We start from the raw sequence: 20692 nt of genomic DNA on the forward strand, positions 1-20692 counted from the left end.
TCTTTGCAAAATATTGTATTGTTCTTTAGCTATTTGTATCAGTAAGAGAGAAATTTAACTGAGCGTTGCTTGTATTACATTCACTCCAGAAAAAATTATTCGATGTCGAAAAATCTTGACATAACACTGACTGAATAGCATGTCTTGGTTCAAATTCCTAGCTGTTCAGAGTTTGCTAGAAACAGCAAGGTACTTTGTATGCCGGCCCTGAGCAACAATCTTCCCAGTCTTCTTCTTCCTGATCTCAACACTGGCAACACCAACAGTCTTCCCGACACGTAACGTCCTGGACTCGATCTCAACTTCCTCGCCAGGATAAGCCGAATCCAAGTACGACACATTGATCTCCACCAAAACTCCGGAACTGATAGCTCCAGAGGAGAGGATTGCAGCTGATCCTATCAAATCCACAAGGGTTGCGGTGGCTCCACCGTGCAAGAAATTGCCCCCGTTCACCAAACGCGGGGGTACTGTGAAGGAGCAAACAATGTGTCCGGGTTCAAGGAGATCGACGTTAATGCCTTTCAGGATGAAGGGCTCAAAGAACTTGTCGGGCAGACCATCCATGGCGATTGCCATTTCACCTTCTTTCTCCAAAAACTTCTTCACTATCTCCATACTTGTTTCCTCGGCTCCTTCTTTCTTCATTTCAACTACCGCCTTCGATTCGAACTTCTGTTGCCGATTTGATGCCTACGAGCGTTTCTTCTTTCGGAATTTTAATCTGCAAAAGGATTTTTTTTGGGTCTCAATCCCAATAAAAATAATAGTTCTTGATCAAAATTATGCAACTCTGGGAAAAAAAAACAGAAAAAGATCATAAGGGAACAAGTTATATATCCATATTCTACCATATTACCAAAACGAGGGCAAGCCTTAGCGCAACAGAAAGATCGCTCATTGGAGCCTTGTTGGCTTGGAGTCACCCTTTATGATATTACTAGAGCATGAGAAGATCTCAATCATACCAAATTGAGAAATCAATTTAATCATATGAAAAATTATACGATTCATTTTCATTTCATCCATTCCAATCCGATCCTAGAGACCAAACAAGGCCTTAGGTTCTAACCAAACACACAGAAATTCACAAATAGAAAGAGTTGAATTATATTTTGCATTGCATTTTCTATCATTTTCCTTCCAAAGTTTCCTGGGAATCAAGCAGTACACCCTTAAATTACATCCATGGAGGGGAAAAAATGAGAACTTGCATACAAACAGATCAACCCAGAGACGGTAACATAAACCAAAATTTCATAAATATTTTCCGAGAATCAAAACAACCATATTCTTCACAAATTCAGGAGCAGTTTATACAAATTCCCATGTTATTCACAAATTCAGAAACAGACGCATAAATCAAGGATAATCTGATAAAAAAATTAAAAAAAAAGAAAAAAAAAGAAAGAGAAACAGAGCTCTTAATTGAATTAATTAATTAGAGAAAGCTATAACAGAGAGATCTGAACCTTGAGGGCTGTCAGCTGCGTCCTTTCTCTGAGTCAGTTCGTCTGCAGAAATGCGAGTGAGACAGAAGATAGACGTGAGATGTGGAAGAGGGGTGTTTTGACCAACAAATGAAAAAGCAAACAGAGGTCAAATTTGAAGTTTGGCATCCCAACTCATTCAATTGACAATAAATTTTTTTTTTTTTTATCTTTTAATTAAACACAATTACCAATACCTTAGGGAATTTCAATAGCTAGCAACTCACTCTTTTCGCTATAGAGATTTCAGTTTGCTCAGAATACGAAGCGAAACATTATATATTTTATTTTATAATTTTAAATTTTTTTATGTGTCTAAGTTGTAGTAATGATTTCTTAACTTTAATTCAATTGAAGTAATAATTCATAAATTAAAAATTCATTATCATTAAGCTTCTAGCTTATCAAAACGTGAAACTGTGTTCCCTCAACTAAAAATTTATTACCCTTTGTCCCTCAACTTTAATCTAACTGGAAAAATGATCTCTCAACTTTAACCCAATTGGAGCAATGATCCCTCAACTTTAACCCAATTGTAGCAATGGTCATTCAAACATAACTCATTTTGACAAAATTCTGACGAAGTTGATGAACAAGATCATAGCTAGAAGTTTTGATGAGTTGAGGGATCCCAATTGTAGCAATGGTCCTTTCAACATAACTCATTTTGACAAAATTCTGACAAAATTAACGAAAATAATCATAGCTACACGCTTTGATGAGTTACGAGACTAATGATAATAGATTTTTAGTTAATGGATCATTGCTCCAATTTGATTAAAGTTAAAGAATCATAGGATGTTTAGCTTTAATGGATGCATATAAACAAAATGTATAACATGTCACGTATTCCATTCATTTTTCACGAATTAGTAGAATCTCGACGAAGTGAAGTCAAAATTGAGTTAAAGGGGCAAAGTTACGATTTTTTTTTAAAGAGAAACATGAAGGGCTAAATGAAATTAGCAGAATCTCAACAAAGTAAAGGGAAAATTGGATTAAAGGGCAGGAACTTGTTTAGGTTCTAAGGTTTAATAGCTTTTACATCTAGTTAAAAATATGAAGGAAAAAAAAATTAATTACTTCATTTTTTTTCTTTTTTAATAAAAAGTAGCATTATTGAATTAAGTTTTAGAAAAAAAAAAGAAGACATGAGATCAAACCAATAATAAAATGCATAAATATCATATTACTTTTCGTGGTTCTACATTTTAATTATTCTATAGTTGTTGAATAAACAAATTGCTGGTTTGAAGAATACAGAGACTGACATTGGCTAAGACTAATCATGCCACTATATATAATTATATATACTACTCCCATGAGGCCATATATATTTTGGTTTATGCAAGTGGGAATTGTCATTTTCATTCTCGTACACTCATAGTAGAATAAAGAGAGAGGAGAGAGGGGATGAATTTCAGAGCTAGTGGGCGAAGAAGCCACCATCGCTGATATCTTCCTACCAGTTTGCTGCTTGCTTCTGCTTCAGCTCCTCCATCTTCTGCTTCAACAGCAGGTCGGGTATCTCTCTCTCTCTCTCTCTCTCTCTCTCTCTCTCTCTCTCTCTTCATATGATATGCACATATAAAATACAGGAGATCAACCGCTAACCAGCTATCTTTCTCTTTCGAAATGTTGAAGTTCATCCTCAACTGTAACCAACAGATGCAATCAAAAGCAGTATATTTCCCTATGGTCATTTTGGTTTTCATCCCAAATCAATCTAATTGATAGACTAAAATTTTATTTGTTTAAATAATTTGATTGAGATTCTTAGCATCATTTAAGATATTTAACTCATGTATTTATACATTTAATGTTCCACAAATTATGAAATTTAAACAAATTTAAATAATATTTTAAAAATATAATAAATACTTAAAAATCAATTTTAGAGTAATATTGTTTTTCACAAAAATTATAGCAAAAAATAATGTACCCACATAATTATTAACTTATTTTGAAAAATAATTATTGATTTATTTTAAAACATAAAATAAATACATATAATTAGCATGGGTACATGTAGCAAAACAAAAAATTATGGATACATATACAAATAAAAGTTTAAAAATTATGGGCACAAAAAAGAATTAATATATGGTTACAAATTAAAACTGAAAAGAAAATTTGTATAAATTAAAAGAAAGGTTGCAAATTAAAAATGGATACAAACTAAAAATAAAAATATATAATAAAAAATTTAGCTATAATTATAAATATACCGTAATGTTTTTAACCCTCATTGAATATATTTAGAAATAAAAAAATATTTTATTATTAAAATAATTAATAACTTAGATTTTAATCAAAAAAAATTAATGAAGTAGAAAAAATAGAAATGGGAAGTTAATTTTTCCACTTCCCCGTCTGTTTGCTTAGTTTAAAAAATTTAAAACACTGCTGTGGTTTGGCAATATTTAATAATTATTTATGCATTTAATATATTATCCATGATCAAACTTATTTAACTTTATGGAAAACTCATCAACTTGGGCCGCAACTTGATCGCATTGCATGCGGTGCAAGCTACGTGTCTTTACACCAATGTAACTTGGCAGAATATGTGTATTCCTTCCCTTTCCTACCCAATTTGTATAACTGGTTAATATAAATTATAAGTTTTATTTTATGTTAAAGAGAGATAAATTTATATTGATGTTATCTACATACTTATTTTTATTTTTTTATACATTTTTTTTTTATTTCTGATCGTCAGATAGAATGAATAAAATAAAATAAATAGAAAATAGCATTATCCTTTACTTATTGATACGATTGCGAGGATGGGTATGAGTCTTTGATATGAACAATATTTTTCCCCTAACATTGAAAAGGAGAAAATCATAGTACTGGTTTGTGAATTGATACTAAATTGTAGTTTTAGTCTACAAATGAAAGATCTATTAAAAGTATTGTATGAGTTCGACAAATGTGAAGCGTTAGTCCTTCACACTAGCTCTGTAAGAATCTTTGGCCAAAATCCGAGGAGTACCTTTAAGAAGAGTAAATATGAGAATTGCCCGTATGCTCCTTTTAATAAGAATCCTTAAAGAATTAGCCTCAATAACCAGTGTTCCATATTTTGTTTATAGATTAAAGTTACAATTGAGGTCTAGTTTTGGCGTAGTGAAAATGTTGATCATTTGTGATCCATAAAGGTTACGAGTTTAAGTTGTGGAAACAACTTCTTTGTAAAATTAAGATAATATTGCATACGTTAGACGTTATTTGTCAACTCTCGTAAAACGTAAAGTCTTATTAGTTTGAGCTGCCCATTTTAGACTAAAAGTATAATCCAATGATAGTTCTTGGTATCAATTAAGTTATATATACTTTTAATTAAGTACATAATTAATGCCAATTAAAATTATTAATTAAATACCGATTCCATTATAACGTCAGTACAGCAAGTCATCACCTACCTCCTCTTGCTTTAAACAAAAACAAGCCATCGAAATAATTACGCCAGATGGGTGGGATGGTGATGGGTTCATACGTGGCGGTTTAACTTTCTGTCATCAATCCAAAACGGATTGGGACGGATGTAACTGCTCCGGGGATGACATCCATCCAAAACATATCCTCTTTTGACTTTTCTCGCTGAATCATTCAACTCGGAAAAGCGGGATACGAGGATATGATGTTCGTTTATTGTAAATTATGCATTTATAAATTATTTAAAATTTAAAATTAAATATAAATAATATTTAACAAAAATTAATTGCATAAGGTACGATAAATAGACACGATCACGGATTCTCCCGAAAAAAATCCGGCAAGAGTCTTTTCCATTCAACTCAACTTGCAGATATTTTCATCCCGATTGAATTTTCAGTACGGCCACAACTTTTGAAAATTCCACCTGAGATTTTTCTTTTTTTTTGAAAATCCCACCTTTGTTTTTCTTTGAAAAAGTCCACGTCCAGTTATCTAAAATTCATTTTATCGTTGTATTTATACACAAAATTATGAATGAAATATTATTCTTTTACCGGACAAACTTACAACATACATGCAATTTTAGCAATATTTTAAGCTAATCGTGAAACTCCTAAGTTCGATATTTTATAATCTGCGTACTTGTTTGAATAAGATTACTGGTAGGTAGGGTACAATATTTAACTAGCCTATTCAGAGCCTGAACCACTAATTGCCCATCTTTTTAGAAAGAAAAAAATAAAAAACTAATCGAATAGTGTGTTTTGTTAGACATAATAATGTGATTAGTTTAAGAATTGTCACAATGACATTTGATGGCATATCAAAATCACCAACTAACAAAGAATTAATCCTTTGTTCTTTCGCTATCGAGAAAAATCCCTCTCCATAATTACAGTAATTGACCAACTGAGCAAGAATGTTTATCCACAAGTCAATCCCTTGATTTTTCAACCAGAAAAATATTAACAATCTAGAATTGTACATAAATATTTCAACACTAAAGCAGCTCAATGTGTAATATTACAATATACAATTCAACTAATATGATCACAGTCTTGGCCAACTCCAGGTGGGAAATTTAAAAAGTGGCCGCCATTTGATCAAGCAACTTGGACAAAATATATTGTATGTGTATACGTTATCAATATATGACTAAAATCTAATGGTCTTCTTCTTCTTACATGCGGTGCATGATTCAGCCAATCGGAATGTGCTAGCTGGAGACTGAGACTTAGCTTGAGACTGAACTTGAGCTAGAAGCCGAACCGCTTACCAACAGTTCAAGTGTTGGTCGTTTAAGTTCACGCCGTCGAGGAGAGCAAGTTCTGCACATGTACAATATGAAGATAAAGTTGATGATGAGGATACTATTACTCTGCTTCCTCAGCTGCTTCTGGTTTCAGCTGTCCTTTGCTCAAAATGCTACCACTGATCCATCTGAAGGTTCTCTCTCTCTCTCTCTCTCTCTCACACACACACACACACTTTGCCACATTTAAGTGTTTTTGACCAGGAACTGGGTTTTTTTCCCTCAACAAAATGACATTTTAAGTGTTCTTCAACAATATGAAATGAAGTTTCGAAGAAATTATTGTAAAGCCCTTTTTCTTCCCATATACAAAACATCCAAAAATTAAGGGTAATTTTCCTTTGTAATAATCAATTTGATCTTTCGTTTGGTTCGAGAGAGTCTGGTAAGTGGTAACACAAGTCAAATTATGGTGTGATATAATCTAATACACACAAGGACTGAATTAACTGAGAGTGCAGTGAGTGCGTTGAACTCAATATTTGAACAATGGGACACACAAGCAGTGCCGGGGCTGTGGAATATCAGTGGAGAACCCTGCAGTGGATCTGCCATCAACGGCACCGACTTTGATAACCCCGAAAACAACCCAGCCATCGTTTGCGACTGTTCTTACGACAACAATGCTACATGCCACATCACCAAACTGTATGTTAAACTACTCTCTCTTGATGAACAAGATTTCCATGCCACTGCTGATTTTTCACTTGCTACCTATATATATTAACGTCATAATTTGACTGTCTCGCTCCATTTTATGTAGTTCTAAATGTTCAATCTTTTTGCTTTCCAGGAGAGTGTATGCTCTAAACAAACGAGGGGTGTTTCCAGAAGAATTTGTGGCTCTGAGATATCTCACATTTTTGTATGAATTTTTTTCAACTCCCTTCTCTGTTTTTGGTTCATCAAAATCGTATATTGGATATTAAAAATTGTAGAATTATCAGAGAGATGGACAAAAGGCTCACTTCAAACAACACCGATATTGTCTCGACCTTGGTAACACCTGCACAATCCGTTAGGTGTGAGGTTTATCCCAAAAGGCCTCGGTATTAGTTGGAGTGGGATTTGAATATTTAAACTCTTCTTTCTTTATTTCTCTTGCCGATGTGGGATTTCAACAAAAATATGGTGATGTTGGAAGATTAAGAGTTAACAATTAAACTTCCTTTCAATTGTTGTAGGAAAATCGATCAAAATTATTTCACCGGTCCCCTACCGGCGTTCATTGGCAACATGTCTGCATTGACTGAATTGTAAGTAGTGAGAGAACATTTCTTTAAGTACTCATACTTCTGATGAGACCCGTAGCAATTTGTATACTTCATTTTGAATATCATAATCTACAGTTATGTTCTTTACGCCTTTTTGCTACTATTTATGCCATAATCTACAAAAAAATCATTATGCTTTTATTGAATAATGCGGTACTAGTTTCCTGTTATGTAATGTAATTAAGTTTAATGGTGCTTATCTTTCCCTAACTGATATCTCCATTCAGGTCAATTGGCATCAATTCATTCTCTGGGCCCATCCCCAAGGAGCTTGGAAACCTTACGGAGCTAACTCTGCTGTAAGCCATGAAAAATGAGAGAGCATACAATAAAATTTTGTGTCGTAAACATTAGATACAGAACCTTCTATCACTCTTCAATAATTGCTTTCAAGTAAGTGTTTGCCTGTTCAACATGACTTGCAGGGGCATCGGATCAAATAATTTCTCCGGAACACTCCCTCCAGAACTTGGTAATTTAGTCAAGCTCGAGGGAATGTAAGTGCTTCGTTAAATCATCAAATTTGAATTACATGTTAATTCCTTACGGATGAGCAAAATTGCACGTTATCGTATGAAATGGGTATTAATCAGTTGCCTTATGATTTTCACAGTTACATGGACAGCTGTGGACTCAGTGGTGAAATTCCTTCAACATTTGCCAAGCTCACCAAGATGCAAAAGCTGTAAGAACGGCTCTTAAATCGTATTTTAGATTTGTTCGCTTATCCAGTACTTTGAGATTGCTTTTCTTGGATGAGCTTAGTATAAGTCAACTATTTGAATTTTAGCTGGGCATCGGACAGTCCTTTCTCAGGAAAGATACCTGATTTCATAGGGAATTGGACACAACTCACTGATTTGTAAGTAGAGAAACCTTTGATCTTTTGCAGTTTATGAAAGTAGACCTGAGATGGATAATTTGTTCACAAGCTTCTTATATGTTTCTGTAGGCGATTTCAAGGGAACTCTTTCGAAGGCCCAATACCAACCAGCTTTTCTCAACTGACCTCATTGAACTCTCTGTAAGTACAAATGTAGCATAAATTGTAGTTCTCTCTCTCTTTCTTCGAAGACGGGATTTCAGTTTATTTTGCATATAATGATGTAGGCGAATCAGTGATATATACAATGGGAGCTCCTCTCTTGATTTCATAAAAAATCTGAAAAGCTTGACTGATTTGTAAGTGAAGATTCTCATCGATCCAGATACTCTCATCTAACTGCTTTTTCCTTTTGAAATTTGATATCTTACTCCTTCTACTTTTTATCAAATTTTATGTTTTTGGAATACAGAAAACTACGAAACGCATTAATCACTGGTACCATCCCATCTGATATTGGAGAATTTCAAAGCCTACAGACACTGTACGTACCAGCAAATATAAGCTTGAATCCCAACGAGACCAATTAGTTTTCTTTCATTCTGATTGCTCCTCTCAACTTATCGTTGGTGTGCAGGGATCTGAGTTTCAACAATTTGACAGGCCAACTCCCAAGTTCTTTGTTCAACTTGAGTTCTCTTACATCCTTGTAATCCCTGTCTTTATTATTATCTTTTTCTTGCCTTATCATACATAAGTTATCAAATCTTTAACATTCCCTACTTTGATTGGAGATCTGGACTAATCCTTCTAGATTTTGTGCAAATCTGACCTTTTGTTTGTTCATCTCTTTTTCTTTTTTGGGTGCCTTCTACTATAATCAAAATGGCCAGGTTTCTTGGAAACAATAGTCTGTCCGGACCTCTTCCGAGCCAAAAGAGCAATCAACTTCAGACTATGTAAGTCCTCGTATCTTAAAGTAGTCATATAGAATGCACGGTGCATGTATATGTTTGTGTATAATCGTAATCATTCTAATCTTATCTTACACAAGTTCTTAATAACTTTCATGCATTTTGTGTCTTCTGATTCTATTTTGTTATTTGCAGAGATTTGTCTTACAATTTTTTATCAGGAAGCTTTCCCCAATGGGTGATCACAATAACGCAACTGTACGTGTCCTTTTATCTTTCACCTTCATTTTACAGTTTAAATCACCATAATATGTTCGGACAAAAAATTACCGCTGAGATTCGTTTTCACAGTGCTTCTTGCCTACCAAGTTTTGATCTTGTACATGGAATTTTCATTTGATAAAGATATATTTCTTTATATGTTGATTGATTAATGATTTATGCAGGAACTTAGTGGTCAACAACTTCACATTTGACAGTTCAAACATAACGTGAGTTGAAGTTTCTCTTACTCGTTTTTAGACAAGCAATACTATCACTACTCTTCCACTACATGATTCTATTTGGATAAATAATAATTGTTCTCTGTTTGCAGTCTTCCTGGATTGAATTGCCTCCAGAGAAATTTTCCATGCAATCGAAATGCCCCACGATGTAATATGCTCTTATGTCACCCATCATTTACTATTTTAACACAACGTCATGTTAGAGGAAAAGGCATTGCTTCTCTTGTTATATATACATATGGATATAGATTGCAAGCATGTTTTCATAAGTTCAGTAATACGCATAACTGGGTAGAAATATGTGACTGAAGAACATTAGTAAGAGTCTTCAATTTGACGTTAACTTTACAGATGCAAACTTCTCAATCAAGTGTGGTGGAAAACAACTGACGGGAAGTGATGGCATATTATATGAGACTGAAGACTCAGCTCTTGGCCCAGCAACATTCAATGTAACCAGTACAGAGAAATGGGCTGTCAGCAATGCCGGTTTGTTTTCTGACAGAAAGGACCCATCGTTTCTGGAAAATACCCTTGCACAAGTCACCGGAACAGATGTGACCCCGGAGCTTTTCCAAACTTCAAGAGTGTCCCCAGGATCACTAAGATACTATGGCCTGGGCCTTCAGAATGGGCCTTACACTGTAACATTGCACTTTGCAGAGACGGTTTATGAAAGTCGCACTTCGCAAAAATGGCAAAGTCTAGGACGGCGTGTATTTGATATCTATATTCAGGTAAGGCTACTTATAGAATAAAAATTCTGACTTATTTGAAGTAAATACTCATTGGACAGGTTTTCGATGTTTTAAGCTACATCAACTAAAGACAGTGATTTAAAGGAGACTAGAATTATCACCTACCTCTTCATTTGGTTGTTAGGGTACCCGCAGGACGAAGGACTTTGACATATCGTCGGAGGCAGGTGGTGTTAACCGAGCTGTTGTGAGAAAATTTAATGTTAACGTGTCAGAGAATTATCTTGAAATTCATCTGTTTTGGGCTGGTAAAGGGACTTGTTGCATACCTGATCAAGGTGATTACGGCCCGCTAATAGCAGCTGTCCATGCTGCTTCAGGTATAATATGTGTTAACTTATAGAGATTTCCTGTGAGTGGTTTAAATGTATTTTTCTGCTATTAATTGACACTGAAGAATTTGTCTGTTTTGTCACTCAGATTTTACACCAACAGTTGCCGGGCTTCCACCAACTACTCCAGGAAAGAAGAGCAAGATTGGGTTGATAGTCGGTATTGCAGTTCCTGTTGGAGTTGTGAGCTTGCTATTAATATTTGCGATTCTATATATGAGGAGGAAAAGATCAGAAAAAGAAGACGATGAAGGTAAACGACCATATCATTACTGGTACCCAATTCAGGTTTCGCTGCCCTAATATTAACACACATAAGTAAGAATGCTTTCACGAAAGTAAAACTTATGTCAACTGTTTCATGAATGTGCAGATATTCTAGGACTAGGCCCGCGACCATATACTTTCAGTTATGCTGAATTAAGATCTGCAACTGAAGATTTTAATCCTTCAAATAAGCTAGGAGAGGGAGGATATGGCCCTGTTTATAAGGTGAAATCCGTATTACATCAATACATGTACTTGATGTAATGACAAGAGAAATGGAGAAAGAGCGAGCAAGTGAGAGGAAAATATAGCTCCTTTTTTCTTTCCTTTCATGTCACTAAATTGTCTTTCTGTGTACATTGTAGGGTACACTTTCTGATGGGAGAGTAGTGGCTGTGAAGCAACTTTCAGTAGCATCTCACCAAGGGAAGAGTCAATTTGTATCTGAAATTGCTACCATATCTGCTGTGCAACATCGAAATCTAGTGAAATTGTATGGATGCTGCATCGAAGGCAGCCAACGCATTTTGGTTTATGAGTATCTTGAAAACAAGAGCCTTGATCAAGCACTTTTTGGTACAAACCTATCTACTTTTAGGTTGCATAAAAGCAGCATTTTCTGCAATTTCATGCACTCTAAAATTTTTTTAAAATGTTTTTGATTGGATGTGTTCACAAATATTTCAGGGACAAGTAACTTGCACCTTGACTGGCCTACTCGATTCAATATATTGTTCGGAACAGCAAGAGGACTTGCTTACCTTCATGAGGAGTCAAGGCCAAGGATTGTACATCGAGATGTCAAAGCCAGTAATATTTTGCTCGATGCAGAACTCTCCCCAAAAATATCAGATTTTGGACTAGCAAAGCTTTATGATGACGAGAAAACCCACATCAGCACCCGGGTTGCAGGGACAATGTAAGCCATCCTTTATTGTTTTTCCGTAGGTTACATATATTATAGCCACACACATTTATACTTGCATGAAATTTTAATACACATCATGTTAATAATGCTACTAATGATCTCAAGAAACATTGTGCAAACATTTTATTATCTTGCATTGCAGAGGCTATTTGGCACCAGAGTATGCAATGCGTGGACATTTGACAGAGAAGGCTGATGTGTTTGGTTTTGGAGTCGTTGCTTTGGAGATCCTCAGTGGGAGGCCAAACTCTGACAATAACTTAGATCCAGAAAAGATTTATCTTCTTGAATGGGTAGGAATTGCATTCCCCTAGCTTTATTTTGGCATTGTTGTGAAAAATTTATTCACCCTTTCCTTGGACCATGGCATAATGTTTTTCAGGCATGGACTCTACATGAAAACGACCAAATTCTGGGGCTGGTGGATCCGAGATTGACAGAGTTTGACGAAACTGAAGCGACTAGATTGATAAGAGCATCTCTCCTGTGCACGCAGGCATCACCGATGACGAGGCCATCCATGTCACGTGTGGTGGCAATGCTCTCTGGAGATATTGACATAGGCACTGTCATGTCGAAGCCGAGCTATTTGACAGATTATGATTTTAAAGATGTAACGACATTGTCAACAGGTAGCTTTTTGATGAAGGATGATACCCCATCAACTGCATCCAAGTACAGTAATGTTCGCCTCAACTATCAGCCCGAAGGCAGCAATGCAAGTGGTGTTAACACCCCCGGGGTTGACCTTGCACCTTCTCCTGTAAACGTCACTCAATCATTGCTCACTGGCATTATTGGAGAAGGAAGGTGATAAATAATGAGAAATAATTTCCGCACGCTCCTTTTATCCCTTTATGCACCCTGTACTTGTCCTTGGGTCTTTTCTACCTCTGAGGTTTTGGCTATGATGATGTATATCTAAAATAAGATACGATTTTATAGATATTTGTCAAACTTACATGTCAATTTTGTGTTAGTAAGTTGCAGTGTAAATCTCCTCTTTTAATTAAGAGGAAAAAAATGGATGTTTCTTTTTCTATAGTTGGTGCTATTCACTCCCATTTTAACTTTTCACACATTTTTTTTGTTATTTTTTGTCTTTTGATATTTTTTTAATTCATTCGATCTGACGGTCCAAAATTGAGAAGAGCGGGTGGAGGTAAAAATAGGTGTGAATAGAACCGCCCTTTTCTATCCGATAGCAAAGTACGTATAATAAAACATAAGCAACCTTAGTAGGTGCCTATAAACAAAAGCTACGAGTTTTCTCTTGATGAGTTATTGTCGATTGTTGATTGATTATGGTGTCACCCTAATGTGACTGTTCGGTAGGGTTTTTGCATAAGCCAACTCTTTTAAATGACTGATTGTTAATTGTTGATCGGTCAGTGTCACCTGAGGAGGATCTTTGGTAAAACTGCCATGTAAGTGTCACTTTTCTCACATGAGTGGTCTCAACGGTGGGGACGGATAAAACCAAAATGCAGGGAAGTTCATGCTCACCAAAGCAGATCTCAGTTAAAAAATAACCTCGGATCAATCAAAGATTCCAAAGCAACATCAAGCCGTCTAAGGCTATGGTGGTTGTCTAGTTGTCTTTGTGCCTTTTTTCTTTACATTTGGAAGCATATTCGTGCGTGAAACTGCCAGTGCCAGATCACTTGAGGCAACAAGTCCAGGCCCCACATTTTATTCGTTTCTACTGTCCCCACGAAAAGTGACCGGTAGAATTTGAACGTTGCAAGCCTACCGTTTTCCAGTCCCACATTTTTATTTCTTGTCACTCACTTTGCTCTTCTGGACAGAATCAGAAACCTCCAGATCATCATACTTCACTCTACAAAGTACCAATTACACACACACACACACACTCACACACACACACACACACACACACACACACACATACATAGCAGCGCGCGCGCGCACACATATATAATACTCCCTCCTAGTCTCATCAGAACTCAAACAAAGAAGGAGAGCTTTGGAGAAGTGAAAGTAGTGGCAGAAACTAGAAGAAGAAGGGGAGACATGGGTATGGTGGTGGTGATCTCTCTGCCTTTTATTTTGTTCACCATACTGCTGGGTTTCGGGTGCTACTTCTTCGGGAGAGCGAGAGGGCGAAAGGATGCGATTGCCACGGCTCAGGTTTACGGGGTGCCTAGACCTGGCAAACGGGTCGTGTCTGTCGTGTTCGTGTCGTTTTCGTGTAACACCTGTTATCTTAACGGGTCGTGTCGTGTCACACCCGTTATCTTAACGGGTCCTTAACAGGTCGTGTCACTTTACCCAACGGGTAAAGTGACCCGACCCGTTATGACCCGTTAAGAAAAAAATATATTTTTTTACAATTTGCACATACCACACATTGCGACATAAATATTACTTGAAAACATTAAAACATTTCTCGTTCAAGTACTATATCTACACTCGAAAATGAAAGCCTAATAAAAAAAATAATACATACACTACTAATCTATTACAAATATTAAATGTGCAAGGATAAAGAGTTTTTGTTTTTAAGATTGTAAGTCTTTCTTAAAAGTTTACACCTCCATTTACAAAATCTTCAATTTACATCGAACATCATGAAATTCCACTAGTGTAAATATTTTAAATTGAAGATCAAATTCATTCTTTGTATTCATATAGGGTCAAGGAGTGTAGCTGTTAAAATTCATCAAAATCGGAGTTAAAATAACCGTTAAATCTTGATTTTTCGTTTATAACCGTCGAAAAGCTTTGTCCCGTTACTTGATCTCTGAATGTTTTTTTTTGTGATTTTTTGCTGATGTGATCTCCAAGCATATACAAACAATTTTGACGGTTTGGATCGTTGAAATTAGTTTTGGAGAATTCGTAAAACGATAGATTGACTAACACTTAGAGTTTATTTATACTTTTATTAAGTATAACATAAGATTTTGTGGTATCCACTTGTGTAAATATTTTAAATTGAAGATCGAATTCATTCATTGTATTCATATAGGGTCAAGGAGTGTAGTTATAAAAAATCATCAAAATCGGAGTTAAAATAACCGTTAAATCTTGATTTTTCGTTTATAACCGTCGAAAAGCTTTGTCCCGTTACTTGATCTCTGAATGTTTTTTTTTTTGTGATTTTTTTGCTGATGTGATCTCCAAGCATATACAAACAATTTTGACGGTTTGGATCGTTGAAATTAGTTTTGGAGAATTCGTAAAACGATAGATTGACTAACACTTAGAGTTTATTTATACTTTTATTAAGTATAACATAAGATTTTGTGGTATCCACTTGTGTAAATATTTTAAATTGAAGATCGAATTCATTCATTGTATTCATATAGGATCAAGGAGTGTAGTTATAAAAAATCATCAAAATCGGAGTTAAAATAACCGTTAAATCGTGATTTTTCGTTTATAACCGTTGAAAAGCTTTGTCCCGTTACTTGATCTTTGAATGTTTTTTTTTTTGTGATTTTTTGCTGATGTGATCTCCAAGCATATACAAACAATTTTGACGGTTTGGATCGTTGAAATTAGTTTTGGAGAATTCGTAAAACGATAGATTGACTAACACTTAGAGTTTATTTATACTTTTATTAAGTATAACATAAGATTTTGTGGTATCCACTTGTGTAAATATTTTAAATTGAAGATCGAATTCATTCATTGTATTCACATAGGGTCAAGGAGTGTAGTTATAAAAAATCATCAAAATCGGAGTTAAAATAACCGTTAAATCTTGATTTTTCGTTTATAACCGTTGAAAAGCTTTGTCCCGTTACTTGATCTTTGAATGTTTTTTTTTTGTGATTTTTTGCTGATGTGATCTCCAAGCATATACAAACAATTTTGACGGTTTGGATCTTTGAAATTAGTTTTGGAGAATTCGTAAAACGATAGATTGACTAACACTTAGAGTTTATTTATACTTTTATTAAGTATAACATAAGATTTTGTGGTATCCACTTGTGTAAATATTTTAAATTGAAGATCGAATTCATTAATTGTATTCACATAGGGTCAAGGAGTGTAGTTATAAAAAATCATCAAAATCGGAGTTAAAATAACCGTTAAATCTTGATTTTTCGTTTATAACCGTTGAAAAGCTTTGTCCCGTTACTTGATCTTTGAATGTTTTTTTTTTGTGATTGTTTGCTGATGTGATCTCCAAGCATATACAAACAATTTTGACGGTTTGGATCTTTGAAATTAGTTTTGGAGAATTCGTAAAACGATAGATTGACTAACACTTAGAGTTTATTTATACTTTTATTAAGTATAACATAAGATTTTGTGGTATCCACTTGTGTAAATATTTTAAATTGAAGATCGAATTCATTCATTGTATTCATATAGGGTCAAGGAGTGTAGTTATAAAAAATCATCAAAATCGGAGTTAAAATAACCGTTAAATCGTGATTTTTCGTTTATAACCGTTGAAAAACTTTGTCCCGTTACTTAACCTCTGAATGTTTTTTTTTTGTGATTTTTTGCTGATGTGATCTCCAAGCATATACAAACAATTTTGACAGTTTGGATCGTTGAAATTAGTTTTGGAGAATTCGTATGCCATCAATCAAGTTCCGTGTGTGTGTGTGTATATATATATATATTTATTAAGTAGATTTAAATCTATTTATTTTGTACGTATAAATTATAATTGACTGGTACATAGAATAGTACATACATCACGTGTCACGTGTTCATTATAAAAATAGTGAGATATAATGACAGTCATGTGTGTGATAAAAAGTTAATAACTTAAAAAAAAAAAAAAAAATTCTCACCACTTCTATTAATTTTCATTTTTCCCTCTCTTTTTTGTTTCCTTTTCAACTTTTTCTTATCATTTTCACTTTTCCCTCCAACATCTTTCCCTAATTCCCTCACTTTTTTGTTTTATTTTCAACTTTTCTTAACATTTTCATTTTCCCTCCATTTTTTTTTTCAAAAAGGGCGGCAAGTTGGCAAATGCATGATCATGCATATTAAATTATTAATTAATATGCATTATAGTATTTATAAAATTTAATATATATATATATATATATATATAAATTAGTATAGATAGACTTAATATTTTGGGGGTATAATTATTATAGTATATATAATTATTATAATTATTATAAATTTTATAGTTAATTTAATATATATATATATATATTTATTATAATTTTTAGGGGTATAAAATTGTAAAATTAATGTATATAATTATTACAGTATTTTTTTAGGGTTATAAAATTATAAAAATAATATTCTGCTTATCGTGTATCGTGTTTACCCACGTGTATACCCGACCCAACCCGTTATCTTAACAGGTGCTTATCGGGTTACCCGATAAGACCCGATTCGTTATCGTGTCGACCCAAACACCTGTTAATTTCGTGTCGTGTCGTGTCGGGTTATCGGGTCGTGTCAGAAATTACCAGGTCTAGGGGTGCCTGCTCCTCCACCAGGAGCTAATAACCCCCTCCCTTCATCTCCTCCACCTCATCCCTTCAAACACGACAACCCTGCCAATGTTTAGCACCAACAAATTGTGTGTGGTTTTTGTTTTCGTTGTTTGATATTCATTTTGGTGTGAATTCTGAGCCATGTATATTTGTTGTAAACTTGAATCTTACTGAATGGTAGGAATACATTATTTGTTGTAAACTTGAATTCTAAGCATATGGCGTGATGAATTTTTTAGCAGGATCGTGGAATCGAAAACTTAAGAAAAAGAAAATTGATAATACTACAAGCACAACAGAAAAATCAGTTCCACAACCAAACTAATCAACTCACTCAGCAACCAAACTAATTAGTACGATGACTTAAATAGATGATTAGATAGATAATTATAGCGTTTAACCACTCAGTCCACCATTAAAAATATGGGAAACAATGGAGGAGAGAGGATAACAGAAAAATATGAAAGCTTAAGTAAGGCCTAACGATGGTATGGAGAGGAACTTTTACGACCCAAGAAATATATAGATGAACACATTCACATGAGTGATTTGTGTGCGAGTCAGTCAGTCGACTACTGCCAGAGTTTGATAGGCTGGGGCAGATACAGCAGCTTCCATGACATGGTTGGGGCTGATGTCACCATCATTTTCGAAGAAGGACTCGAGCAGCTTGTACGAGAAGCCACTCAACAACGTCACCCCTGGTTCTGGTTCTCTACAATGCCCAGCCGAATACTCAGGTTTGATCATATTCCAAATGACTAGGTGTGGCACCACATCTCCATACCCCTTCTCCTTATGCTTGTTCCGTATTTCCTCGTAATTAGTCTCCCCCCAGAAGCTGAAGTTGCTGCCTGTCAGGAAGTGTTTGTATGTCGTCAAGGCAAGCGCCTTCTTGACCTTCTTATCTGGCTTCAAATTCGCATTCACTGCCTCTTCTAGAATCACATCGAACACCTTCCCGAAATCAGCCGTCCAGTCCTGGCTTTTGATCAAAGTCTGCATATATTCGGCCCTCGAATTAAGATCCTCGCCTTGTATCGAATGGAGCCGAGGGTTTTTAGCTGTAAGTCACCACCTTTCCTTTCCACGGCTCGTCACTCAATTGAGGCAACAAAAGCCCTAAAGCCAAAGTGCCAAACCCGCCGACAAGGTGTTGTCGATATCACACACAGCCAACCAATTCTTCAGCTTCCCCTGCTTTGAGTAGACCTCCACCATTTTCTTCCAATTAACATCAGCCTCTTGCTCGAGCTCAAGATACTTGATATAGCTTAATATGTCATTCGGAAGCAGCACAGCATCATCGGGATCAATCTCATCGGCAGCAACCACTTGCTCTCGCTTGAACGCCGCTCTATAACCCCTCCGGTTGGCAGGTTCCTAGTCCCTTGGCACCATAGTTTTTCTCAAGGGCGACAAAACCTCCTTCCTCAGTCGGTCAATACAACAAACACTACCAGCCCCTTCTCGGCGGCATGATTCTGGCGGAAAACCTTCCTTGCGATGTTTTCGAACAGCATATGATGATCAGCGGTTGTAGGCAAAGAGGCAGCCGCTTGGGTAATCTCCAAGCAGTAGTCATCATGATGGTCATGGTCATGATCCTTGTGATGAAATAAGGTAATAAAGTAATTTTACATTTACTGTTTAAGTTAGGTGTAGAGAGAGGTTACATGGATTCAAATAAAATTTCTCTTTACAAAAACTAGAGATAAAAACATTTAAAAATATTTGCAAAAGTACAAACTTATCGTAGTATAGCAACTCAAGTAAGGTCGTTTTCCATAAGAATTGATTGAATAATTTGTATTTATATTAATCATTAGCTAATTATTTAGAACAAAGTTTCGAAAATATTGATTTTGAAATTTAAAATAATAAAAGTGAATTTAAATATAAAGTGAGAGCCCCAGTTTGGTGAAGCATTATAAAATACCAAGAATGCCCTTATTTAAAAAAAAAACAGCACAAACCCATTCCTATATAGAAGGACTATAATTGTAATACACAAATAAAATAGGGTTAAAATCGTAAGTCAGGAGGCAAAAACGAAAGTAATATTTAAAATGAGGACAAGACAGTAAAATCAGTGGAACAAAACAAAACACGGAGAAGGCACACGAGTAATGGATCGGAAACTGCTATGCGTCTAACCGTGAACCGTTTTGCGGAAGGAGAGAACGTGCAGAGTGGGTTGAGGAGGAAAAGAAACGCCCTAATCGTGAAAAATGGAGCAGTTTTGGTGGATGAGAGATATATAGAAGGCCACAAAATAAGAACCTGAAAAGAAAAATCTGAAAAATCTTGCAGGAAGAGAAGATGGTACTAAAGCCATTGCTCGCTCAGGTTTGCTCTTCTCTAATTCCATGCAGTTGTTGGAACACTACACTCTTTTCATTCTTTTTGTTTTTTTCAATGGGTCACACAATTTGGTTCTAAGATGAGCACATAGTTATGTTTTCATATCTTGCAGCTTTATGAACAAGGATTGGGTGTTTATTTCTCTCCGGTGATTCTGTGGGTGAAGCCGGTTTCCTTTCTCCACTTTTTACTGATTTATCATCTATGCCATATAATTGTTTGGGAGCTTATTGGAATTTAATTCATTTCCTCTTTGTGTTTCAATATTTTTTTTTGTCTCTCTTTGGTACACTACCCACTTACAATTGAGATCAAATTGGTATGGTTAGATTTTGCAGGGAAAACCTTTTATCTTCGTCTCCTGCTCTATATTTTCATGTTTTAATGGTCTCCTTTTTTTTTTTTTTTTCTTTTTTAATTTTTTTTTATATGTTTCCGATAGCAGCTATGGGTCCTCTATACAAAAAGAAAGTTATCCAGATAAAAGCTATGAAGGTATCTGACTACTTGATTTCCATGGCAACTTGAAGCGGCAAGTCCAATATTTGGTTTGTTTGACATCTTATATTTTGTTTAATGTGTATAGTTTAATGAAATGCCTGAGAAAACCATCATGATCATGATGCTTGGTAAACAATTTCTATAAAAAAATGTTCGACAAGAGAAATCCTGAGCAAAAGATGTCTGTCATCGAGAAATCCTTCTCTTTGCATTCCTTTTTTTGTAGAGAACTTCTTTGCATGGTTGGCTGCCTTTTCTATCTCTTATGGTTAGATGAATTATACTCGCTTTACTCTTTTGTAGATATAACATAAAATTAGTCATACGCTTTATGC

The 20692-nt window shown here is 35.2% G+C and overlaps 1 protein-coding gene and 1 pseudogene across 5 annotated transcripts; one reads left to right on the forward strand and one right to left on the reverse strand.

Annotated features, from left to right (window-relative positions):
* Window positions 1-2: 2 nt before the first annotated feature.
* LOC137726504 (uncharacterized) lies at window positions 3-1631 on the reverse strand (annotated as a pseudogene). 2 transcript variants are annotated; one of them, XR_015962360.1, is made up of 2 exons: window positions 1473-1631; window positions 3-724 (listed from the first exon to the last, which is right to left on the reverse strand). The product of XR_015962360.1 is annotated as an uncharacterized LOC137726504, transcript variant X1 (transcript). The 2 variants fall into 2 exon arrangements; XR_015962361.1 differs by having other exon boundaries at window positions 3-793; window positions 1473-1601.
* Window positions 1632-2654: 1023 nt separating this feature from the next.
* Window positions 2655-13125, forward strand: LOC137726501 (putative LRR receptor-like serine/threonine-protein kinase At1g56130). Of its 3 annotated transcripts, none has more exons than XM_068465435.2 (25): window positions 2655-3009; window positions 6137-6380; window positions 6708-6894; window positions 7040-7111; window positions 7431-7502; window positions 7748-7819; window positions 7946-8017; window positions 8134-8205; window positions 8311-8382; window positions 8473-8544; window positions 8631-8702; window positions 8816-8887; window positions 8981-9052; window positions 9237-9302; window positions 9453-9515; window positions 9704-9748; window positions 9853-9911; window positions 10115-10500; window positions 10646-10841; window positions 10942-11106; window positions 11227-11345; window positions 11486-11696; window positions 11808-12039; window positions 12191-12341; window positions 12431-13125. In XM_068465435.2, the coding sequence occupies exons 2-25, from the start codon at window positions 6269-6271 to the stop codon at window positions 12860-12862; spliced, it is 3144 nt and encodes a 1047-aa protein (XP_068321536.1). In that variant the 5' UTR covers window positions 2655-3009; window positions 6137-6268; the 3' UTR covers window positions 12863-13125. The 3 variants fall into 3 exon arrangements, with proteins under 3 accessions (XP_068321536.1, XP_088550079.1, XP_088550080.1); XM_088693953.1 differs by having other exon boundaries at window positions 2825-3009; window positions 11799-12039; XM_088693954.1 differs by having other exon boundaries at window positions 2856-3014.
* Window positions 13126-20692: the final 7567 nt, after the last annotated feature.

The sequence above is a fragment of the Pyrus communis genome, chromosome 5 (genome assembly GCF_041283825.1).
Source record: "Pyrus communis isolate YQ-2024b chromosome 5, ASM4128382v1, whole genome shotgun sequence".
In the NCBI taxonomy this organism is placed as follows: Eukaryota; Viridiplantae; Streptophyta; class Magnoliopsida; order Rosales; family Rosaceae; genus Pyrus; species Pyrus communis.

Bases quoted from the DNA above. Each gene is read 5' to 3' on its own strand.
- LOC137726501 (XM_088693953.1), top strand. From the start codon at position 6,269: ATGTACAATATGAAGATAAAGTTGATGATGAGGATACTATTACTCTGC. The intron at 7,820-7,945 runs GTAAGCCATGAA...CATGACTTGCAG, and splicing joins CTTACGGAGCTAACTCTGCT to GGGCATCGGATCAAATAATT. The intron at 8,888-8,980 runs GTACGTACCAGC...GTTGGTGTGCAG, and splicing joins TTTCAAAGCCTACAGACACT to GGATCTGAGTTTCAACAATT.